Source organism: Emydura macquarii, unplaced genomic scaffold, assembly GCF_026122565.2.
Source record: "Emydura macquarii macquarii isolate MOO-44397 ecotype Brisbane River unplaced genomic scaffold, CSIRO-AGI_Emac_v2 contig_3348, whole genome shotgun sequence".
NCBI lineage: Eukaryota > Metazoa > Chordata > Testudines > Chelidae > Emydura > Emydura macquarii.
The window spans coordinates 5,298,782-5,308,757 of NW_027133485.1; the positions used below are offsets into that span (position 1 = coordinate 5,298,782).

The 9,976-nt window shown below is 62.6% G+C and overlaps 1 protein-coding gene across 1 annotated transcript in view; it reads right to left on the reverse strand.

The window, feature by feature from the left end:
- The window catches only part of ADGRB2 (adhesion G protein-coupled receptor B2), a 58,908-nt gene extending 50,154 nt beyond the window's left edge, over positions 1-8,754 (reverse strand). The window contains exon 1 of the mRNA XM_067533738.1: positions 7,950-8,754. Within this exon, the coding sequence (XP_067389839.1) occupies positions 7,950-8,745 (796 nt within the window). The 5' untranslated portion in view covers positions 8,746-8,754. The remainder of the gene's footprint in view (positions 1-7,949) is intronic.
- Between the last annotated feature and the right edge of the window lie 1,222 nt (positions 8,755-9,976).

The following is a 9,976-nucleotide window of genomic DNA, read 5'->3' on the forward strand; positions in this document are numbered from 1 at the left end:
AGCAGTGCCCTCGGGGAAGGTGGCAGCGACGGGGGGAGGGAGGGTGAGGCAGAATTGGGAGTGAAACCATTTCACAGCCCTCCCCCCAAAATCTGAACTTGGCAGGTGCTCATGCTGGCACCTGCCCTATACCCGCGGGAAAGGAAACCTTCGCCCCCCGCACCCTGCCTGCCTGTCTGCGGGGTGGACGCTGCGCTGGGGCATTAGGCACCTTCCTTGTCCATCTCTCTGCGGCGCATGAGACACACGCGGTCCCCGCAGGCCGCCGACCCGAGCGCCGATTGCGCTGACACTTATTGGTGCCATAAAAGGGACCCACAATTTACTGACTCTTGCCTGCGACTCAATCTAATCCGTGCCCCGGCGCGTTCCCTTTGGAAGGGCTCCCCAGAGCCGCTGGGCGCGTGAGCTGCGGGCCTCCGAGGACTCCACCCAGCTCAGGGGAGCTGGGAGCAGCCGACGGGGAGGGAGGGACGCCTGGAAGGCGGATGAAGCCGCCAGCTGAGAGCGGGTTTGTCAGGAGAGAGCCAGACCAGGGGAGCGCTGCCGTGCGGAGCCGCCCGCCTCCCCCCTCGAAACACTCGGGAATTACGAATGGTGCAGCGAGCGCCCGGGAAAAATCATAAATCCACAGGATATACGAGGACACTTTCCCCACTTACGTTCAACGACCAAACCAAATGCAATTTCCTTTGGAAAGCACTAAATCCCCCAGCCTCCCGCGCCAGGGAACCAGCCCACCCTGCCATCCCCCCGCCAGCCTCTTCTCTGCTCCTCCCCTCTGCCACATCCTGGCTCTGCTCCCCCTCACCGGGACTGCTGCCAGCACAGCTCTGCGCCAGCTGCTCTGGAGAAGGGCTCTCCGGGGAGCCTGGCCTGGGAGTGCGGGAGGGGTCTGGGCTGAGGACAGCATCGGCAGGGAGGGAAAAGAAGGAACAAATGAATGAGCAAACCGGGAGGAAGACGGGATCCTTCCAAGCAAGATGGACCATTCCTAGAGTCAGCGGCTGGGTGTGAGTCGCAGCCAGGGAGCCCAGTGTAGACAGGAAGCTGGAGATGGCTCCGCGGGGCTCGCAGCAGCACATGGTGCCCCATGGCCGAGCCGCGCTCCGGGGGTGGCCCCAGGCGAGGAGAAGCAGCACCGATGCCCCACGCGAGACCATTCCTGCACGGCAACTATCCTCACAGCCCCTCTGAGACACCCATGTGTCATTACCCCCTATTTCACAGCTGGGGAAACTGAGGCAGAGATCAAGCCAGGACCTGAACCCAGGTCACGCGTGTCCCAGCCCATGGTCTGATCCGCACGGCCCTCCTTCCTCCACAAGTAACGTGGCTCTGCCCCACAAGTCCCGGGGACTGCCCCTAAGTCCACCCCCTTAGGACACCCGTTCCATCCTATCATCCGCTCCCCCAGACCCAGCTGCCATCTGCCCCGGTTCCACACGCTTCCCTTCTCGCTCACCACCCCTCCCAAGCCAAATCCCAGCCGCACGGCAGTTGCCATGGCTACCCAGCAGCTTTCTGCCACCTCTGTTTCAACCTGCTCAGCCGCTCTGCCGCGGTCCCCCAGGAGGGTGGTGGGGCTGGGGACGGGGCGGGAGGACAGCGGTGGGCTCCGGCAGGATGGATAGCATAGCCCCTCACTGGGCTGGGCTGCAGCCCTTCAGAGAGTCCTCCGGGGACCAGCAGCTCCCCCGGGGCCAACCGAGGAAGGGCGCTGCAGGGCTTCGGTTCCCACGGGGCCGTTCTAGGGCCCCCGTCCCCTGTGTCGGGGCTGCTGCGAAGGGCAAGGCTGGAGCCTCTCGGGAGAAACTCTCTCCTTCCCCCGGGCGATGCTTCCTCTGCAAGCACCACGTTCACTCGCTGCGGCACAGATCCTGACTGTGCTCTGGAGGGAGGGAGCTGGCCACGGCTAAGATGGGGCCCCCCCCTGACACTGACACTGACACACACACACACCCCCCTTCCCCTCCAACCTTCCGCCTCGCTTTCCCCAAGAACTCTGAGCTGACACGGAATTTGCCCGGCTCCTCTGGCTAATAAAGCCCGGGTGCCGGAAGGGAGCGGGTGCACGCGTGGGTATGCACGTGCGCTCACAGCACGGGCAGGGTGAGACGGCAGAGTGAGAGAGTGTGTGTGTGTGTGTGTGTGTGAGCACGCCCACGGTGCGGGGAAGGCTGGCGGGATGCACGTGCATGCTTGCAAGTGCGGCTCTGTGCATGCCCAGGAAATGAAGGCCTGCAGCGAAAGCCTCCTGCCCTAACACAACAGCCAAGACCTGTCCGGGGACTGGACAGTACCGGCAGCTGCACCGCTCGCTCCCTGCTCAGATGCTCCGACACACCTGAGGGCTGGTAGCCGGCGTGATGGGCCCCGCAGCTCTGGGTGCAGGTTACAACCCCCTGCCCCCGCAAGGAGTCCTGGAGGAGCAAGGCTGGCCCCTTCGGGAGCAAGCAGGACCAGATGATCCCACCAAAGCCCCAGTCCCTGAGTGGGAGCTGGTGCCCGGTCAGCCCCAGGAGGATCAGAGGCAGGCCCGGTGTCAATATGCGGCTCTAGCTCCCTCGAGGCGGCCTGGTGAGATCACAGCTGAGCATCTGCCAAGGCTGAATCAAAGACCCAGCATTCAGCCCCAGAGCCCTGCCTGCCATGGAGAACGGGAAAGGCAAACAGGGGGCTATTCTGACGGAGCACCATCTCCATGCAGCCGGGGCTTGGGGGCAGGCCAGGTGTGAGCCCCGCCTCCCCTCCCAGCCACCACCTTCAGCTACAGGGACAGGAGGGGGAGACCCATGAACAGCTCTGTCCTCTCGCCTGCCGGGATGCCCGCTGCTTCTCCAGCAAGGAGCAGGGGGGCTTCCCGCTGCAGAGCATCGAAGTGGGACCAGCACCTCTGTCTCTGGCCTCGCACGCATGCACACACACTCCTCACACACACACACTCTTCATGTGCTTGCTGACACTCTAAAAACAAGCCGGAGGTTTATCAGTTCTAGCATGTCAGTAGCTGTTCTCCCCCCCGGATTAACCCATGTCTCTGTCAGTTCCCAGTTGCACTGGCCCCTGATCTCTGATTGTGCATAGAGAGGCTCACACACATTTGGGTGTGTGCCCAGGTGTGTGTCTAAATGCACAAAACACACACAGCCATGAGTGTCTGAGCATACAGCCATGGAAGGAAAGTGCAGAAGGCAAACGAGAAGGTGCACATGAGAATACAAATACGAGCAGAAGCAAGCGAAGGAACACCCACCGGCACGCTGGAACGTGCACTACAACGTGCACAAGTGTGAAGCTATGCCAGGTTGAAGAATGTGCATGAGACTGAGTGAGCCACGGCATGCACTAGTGTGCAAATGTGAATAATTATGCATCCATGCAAGTGTGCAAGAGTGCAGGATGTGCACGCGCGTGCCATGCCCACACGTGCAAGTGTGTGAGAATGAAGAGTGCATGTGAGTGTGCAAGAATGTGAGGGCGAGATCAAACACACATGCGTCGTCTGTGAGTGCAGGAACGCGCGGAGCTCTTAGAAAAGAGGTAGCGCTAATCCTCTCATCATCTCTATATAGCAGAGGGGCTGCTGAGCTGCGTGAGACGGGAGGACAGGGTCAAACCAGGGGCGTGCAAGGGACTCGCTCAAGGGCAGTGGCACTAAATGCTAATGCCCAGCGATATGCCACTCAGGACTGTTCCAAATCTGGCAGCCGACCCTGCGACCGAAGCTGAAAGGTTAGCACCCCCGCTGAGCACAGCGTAAGCTGCCTCGGCCGTGCTCTGTTGTGCGAGCCGTCAATGTGCTCCCGAGGCCCGGGCTGTCTCCAGCAATCCCTGCCAACCCTGCCGGAGATGAACCTGCAAATAACATGAATTACTCCTGCGACTTCATCTCTACAATAACATTTTACATCCAGGTGCCTTGCGGGTTTAATTGAATGTCAAACATAATTTGGCAAAGGGAGCCCAGTTCAGGCAACTGCCCTTCCAGAACAATCACAGCTCGGGCACTCACAGAGACCCTGCGCAGAGCAGCAGGCTCGGAGATCCCCCGGGAGACTGCACCGGGAAGGGTGGGGGGGGGGGGGGGTCTGGCGCAAGACCTGGGTGATCACGCCACGCAGCTCTGCTGGGAACCCCTCCCTTTGAGGCCGCTCTCTTGCACCTGGTCCAGGACAGTGCTGGCTGCTGGGGAGCTGGCGCGGCGTGAGTTTGAGGGGGGGGGGGTTCTGCTCATATGACCACACTGCGAAAACCATCATCCCGCCAGGCACGGGTTGGCAGCCTTGGCAGAGACCAAAGACTGACTGCACCACGCAGACGCCCTCCCCACTCCAATCTGCCCCTGGGATCCGGAGAGCTCCAGCCCTTTGAACGCGGCACACGCGCAGAGCAGGGCCCCCGTGCGCCGGACCCTGCATGAACACGCAGCGAGAGACAGCCCCTGCCCCAGAGCACTCTCGATCTACACAGACAAGACAACCGAAGGCTGGGAGAAAGGGCATATTTTCCCTCCCTGGTTTCCAAATGCGGAAACTGAAGCCCAGGGAGATTCAGCGACTTACCCTCAGTCACCCACAAAGCGTTAACTTTCTGAATCTCAGCTTCCACTGCTGTTAATAATTATTGCAACCCCTCCCCATAAGGAATTGTTTTTTTAAAAAATGCTTCCAAATAAACACGGCTATTATCCATCGAAATTCTCCCCGAATGCGCCCGGCACTCTAACTAACAGCAGAGCCCGTCTCACAACAGCCTCCTCACCCAGGGAGCCGTAGGGCATGTCACCCGCCGGCAGCAAGTCTCAGAGCCTGGGTCAATTGACTCGAGCTGGTGCCACAGGGTTAAAAAGAGCAGTGTAGAAATTCCAACTTGGTCTGGGGCCCGGACACGAAGCCCTGCCCCGTTGCTGGGTTCTGGAGCCCCAGCGGGACCGTCTACACCTATTTTAGCTCCATAGCACATGCCCATCACTCGAGTCATGTGATCCAGGCTCTGAGACCAGCAGGGTCGTACCTTTAGACAACAAGACGTCACATCTCCGGCTCCCACGCCTGGAAACCCGAGCTGCCCAAAGCCGACAGCGGCGTTACTGCGCAGACGGCGGTTCTAACGCACACAGGCCAAGGCAGTCTGCGCTAGGACACACAAGGGGCGCAGACTCTCTGAAACCCTGGGGGGGGGAACCAGTCTCCATCCCACAGGAGCGCCAAGCACTGAGCCCGCAGGAAAAGCATCTGCACCAGGCAGCAACTGGCTCCTGACCGTCCCTCTACATTTGCATTGGAAAAAAAGCGAAGCGGGAATGTCCCGTCAAAGGAGGCCTGGAAACGCTGGAGCTGGGTAAAAAGGATCCGGCCACACCACAGGCCTGAGCCGATGGGCACAGCAGGAAGCAGCGCCCCAGATAAGGGCCCCACACGGTCCAACGGCTCCAGCTCCCGCCCAGGGAGCCCCAATTCAAGCAGCCTCTGGTGGGGCTGGGGCCCGCGGCAGGAGAGGGGACAGCTGGCTGGCTGCGATTCCCAGCGTCTCCTGGCCACAGCTCCCAATTCCCACCGCAAGGCGATTCGGATCCGTCTGAACCACACAGCGGCCGGGCTCTCATCCCCCGCGTCCCCCAGCTGCGAGGAAGTGACCCAGGAATATGGACTAGCCACTACCCCTTAAAGGGCAGGGCACAATTCAGCTGAGCACATGAGCCATCAGGGATGCCTCGCCGGTCATCGGCTACTGGCCAGTGCTCCAGAACCCAACGGGCGGAGGAGCAGGGGGCGGCTGTGGGGCCGGACAGATGCACTGGGGGGAACTGCCCCCACACTGGCCCCCAAGGGGAGGTGGCAGGTGCCAACTGGCCCTGGGAGAGCCAGCGCTCCCTCACACTGCTTCTCCCCTGCTCCACGGCCCTGCGGGCCCCCCCACAGCACGGGCGACCCAGCTTCTCTCCGCCAGGGCCGCGGGAAGCGGCGCCGGAACTTTAATTTCATTTTAGGTTCAGGAGATTCTGTGACAAGCAAACGGCCTCATTTCGCCTGGTTAACGGCCCGCAGAGCTCTGCCGCCAGCCCGTCTATCCTGGCTGCGGTAACGGCACCTGGCCTGCCGCAGTCAAGGGTAATTTGCCATAGAAAAGGGTCATTTTACCTGTCAATTGTTTGCTGCGTCTCCACCAGTGCAGGCTGACAGGGCCTCCTGCCCCAGGCCCCTCCATCACCCAGGCAGTCACAGCAGCAGCAGGGAGCTGGGGAGAAGCCGCAGGCTCAGGAGGGAGCAGAGGGGCTGTGCTAAACGGCTGGGGCCGTGGGGCAGGATCAGCAGAGAAAGGCACTAAACGTACCTACTTGCCCATTGCCAGGGGGAGGAGGAATCTCAATGAGCTGGATTCATCCATCCCCCCCAGATGCTGACATCCCCCCCATGTCAGAGCGACCAGGGCTCCTCATGTCCTGGGTCCACCCCCAGGAGGGGAGCGCAGAGGGGACGGGCAGAACAGCTGCCCTCTCTCTATGGGCGCTGCTGCCTCCTTGAGCCGTTCACCCTTTCCTCCTCGGAGCCGAGAACCAACTTCCAGGCTTGGCAAGCGCAGCTGGGAGGGACTGTTGTGCTGGGGTGAGGGGGGAGGTGTAGTGGGGGTCAAAGGCCTGGAATTCGGGAGGGGCTGCTGGGCCTGGACTGGTAGCCTCCATCAGCGAGCTGGTGGGATGCAGGGTTCAGCCCAGCAGAGATGGGTGGGAGATCTGCAGCGGATCGTTCCCACGGACACCCAGGTAACAGGGAATATAGTGCCAGCACTGCCCCGGCCCAACGCCCCCCGAGTCACCCTACAGGGCTGGATTTGGGGGGTACAATCCAGCATGTGAACAGCAAACTCCTCCCCCAGTCTAACCCGGACGAGCCCTGGCCCTGAGTTAGCACCACACAGCCTGTGGCCACCCCCTCTTGCACACCCCAAGGGGTCCCCTTCCGCACCCCAACAAGCCCAGAATCCACCTGCCAAAGGGGACAAGAGCGCTGCTCCCCTCTCTGCTCTGGAACGGAGAGCACCCGCAGCAACCCCGGGGAGGGCGTGCAGCCCGCGCAAAACTCAGCCAGGTGCCTGGCGTCCGTTCGAAGCAGCTTGCGGGTCGGTACGTGCAGCGCGCCAGGGGAAAGCGCACGGAGCCGCCTGCCTCCAAGGGAAAGGACTTGGAGCCAGCCCCAGAGCTGGAAAACCTCAGCGGGTGCAGAAAGGTGGCAGGGCGCTGGAAGCCAACGGGCTCAAGGCAGCCCAGCCATCACTACCTTCCCCTCCGCCAGTCTGACGCCAGGCCGCTCCGCACCGCCGGGGCGCAGGGATGCCGCTGGCGCCCTCTGGGCAGATTCACAATGCTCCACGGACCCCCCAAAGCCACCGGACCCCATCACACCACAACCTCACAACCCACCGGGGTGGTGTAAAGCCACACGTCGCACCCAGCTTGCGCCACAGCAGCTCCTCTGCGCACCGGCCTCCTGCCAGTGAACCCGCAGCAAATCCAGGACAGGATCCCAGTGGGGGCGTCATGAGGGTGAGCCGGACCGGAGAGCTCTGGTTATAAATCAAGCCCCGCCAGCAGCTCCTCGGCTCTGCTCAGCACAGACTGGAGCCGGACAGGTGGCTTTGCTCCTTCCCATCTGCTGGCCGGAGGCTGTAGTCGCTACAGAGGACGGGGCGTGAGCTGGCTAGCGTGCACCAGCACCGCTGCCCTCTACTGGATGGCATAGGGCTGCCCACGCTGGGCATCCTATGCCCCATAGTGCGCACAGTGACGGGAGAGTCCCAAAGGCAGTAGGAGCCGGATTCCAGCCCCCTCTCTCGGCACCAAGCCCCCAGCGATCAAACGGAGCCCTAGCCGGCTGTGGATCTGTGACTCTTCCGGCCCAGGCCCGAACGCTCCCGCCCCCCTTTTCCCGGCCCCACTGCCCCCTTACCATATTTCATCTCCGGCGCATATAAATCGTTCGCATTCCCAGAATGCAGCTCGGTCACGCAGCATTGGCTGCTGCTGGGGGTGGCCGGGGCGCCGGCCGGCGGCAGGGCATTGGAGAGCGTCTCGTTGGGCCGGGGCGCCGGCGGGGCCCCCCCCGCCTGGCAGCTGCAGCCCGCCTGGGTGAGGCCGCAGGGCCGCGGCGTCTCCTGGCCCCCCAGCCGCAGGCACTCCTCGAACCAGCGGCACAGCACGCTGCAGGTGAACTGGCTGGAATTGTTGTTGTTGATGAGCAGCACCTCCACAAAGCGGAACTCCAGGGCGTCGGGGGCCAGCAGCCGGGGGGCCGCCTCGGGCTCAGCGGCCAAGCACAGCTGCACAAAGTTCTTGTCGAAGTGCAGGAAGGTGATGGGGCTGGCGCCCTGGCACAGCTCCAGCCGGGCCTCCCCTTCCTCCTCCTCCTCCTCCTCGCCCCGCGGGGCTGGCCCCGCCTCGCCCTGCGGGCCGCAGGTGTAGTTGGCCAGGTAATGGTCGAGGGGCAGCACCATGGGGGAGAAGTGGGTGCACACCTGCTCCTCCCGGTTGAACTTGAGGTACAGGGAGTACTTGGTGGGGTCGGGGTTCTCCAGGGTCCAGGAGCAGCCGGAGGCGATGGTGGGGAAGAGATCCTTGAGCGAGAACGAGCCGTAGAGAACCCCAGAGGCCAGAGCGGAGCAGGCGCTGGGAGCCGGGTCGAAGCCCCACGTTAGCCACCAGAGAGACGATATCACAGACAGTAAGAGGGGACCAGCAGGGGTCATCCTATGTCATTTGCCCTGCGGGAGAGAGACAGACGGACAGAGCGTCACTGCGCTGCCGCAGAGCGGGGGCCTGTTATTACAGCAGAGCCCCAGCACGTCGGAGGCAGGGTAAATCGCTTCCACGAGCTCTAAAATCCACATGCTCAGGTGTATCGCTTTGGAATTTGGTGCGCTTCGTGGGCGTGCGGGGTAGGGACTGTGGTCCAAATTTGGGGTCATTGGAACAAGGGATTCCTGAGATACAGCCCCCCCCCTCCAAACTCATCTATTACAGTCGCCTACGCTAGCCATGGTACAGGCTCAGAACAAAGGGGCCGGGCGCTCACCGTCTGCCCCGCTGGAGGGTGGCACAGACAGGCAGGCTGGGGGTGACAAGGGAGAGATGGGCAGGGGACCGGGACGGTGCCTGTTCTCTGAGCCATGCCAGGCAGCAGCATCCGCGAGCATCACTGCACCAGGGGGATTTAAGGAGGAGTTTAAGACGGGGGGGGGGGAGGTTTATGACTCTTGAGGGGGGTGATTCCTATCCATGGCCCCCCCCCAGCCGCTCCATCCCAGTCTCGGTCTCTGCCTCCCACCCAAGTCACACGCCCTGCAAACCCCCTGCCCAAGAATCCTGCAGCTTATGCAGCAGCTGGGGGCACGAGAGAGCTGGGGGACAACGGGGGCCTCGGGCCTGGTGCCTCACAGCTTCCCCTTCGCCCACAGGCCGGTCAGGGAGCACAGCGCTAACGAGGCCACCCAGCACAGACAACAGGAGCCAGCTAGGGGTTTCCCAGGGGCGATGGGGCAGGGACTTGGTTTTGCTCTGTTTGTACAGCGCCTGGCACAGTGGGGCACCGGACTGCGGCGAGAGCTCCCAGGTGCGACTACTCCAACGGGGTCACTGCAGGGAAGCCGCCGCCCAGCTCCCGGTCACAGACAGGCTCCAGATCGGAGGCACCCGCAGGGCCCGTTGCAATGACAGGCACCCCGGCAGAGAACAGAGCCTTCCCAGATATGTGCAGCCCGGGGGGGCAGGGAAAGCCCCTCAGCACCCCCCAGACATAGAGACAAAAGCCGGGGGGTCCCCGAGGCTCAGAGCACGACTCTGCTGGCCTCCCAAGGCTGCGGGGCTCTCCGCTCAAGCCAGGGGAAAGCTGGAGTCACTGCTCAGTGCCCAGGGGCTGCTCCAGATTGGCAATGGAGTGACAGGATCCCTGCGGCGGGGAAGCTGTGCTCTGCACGGGGC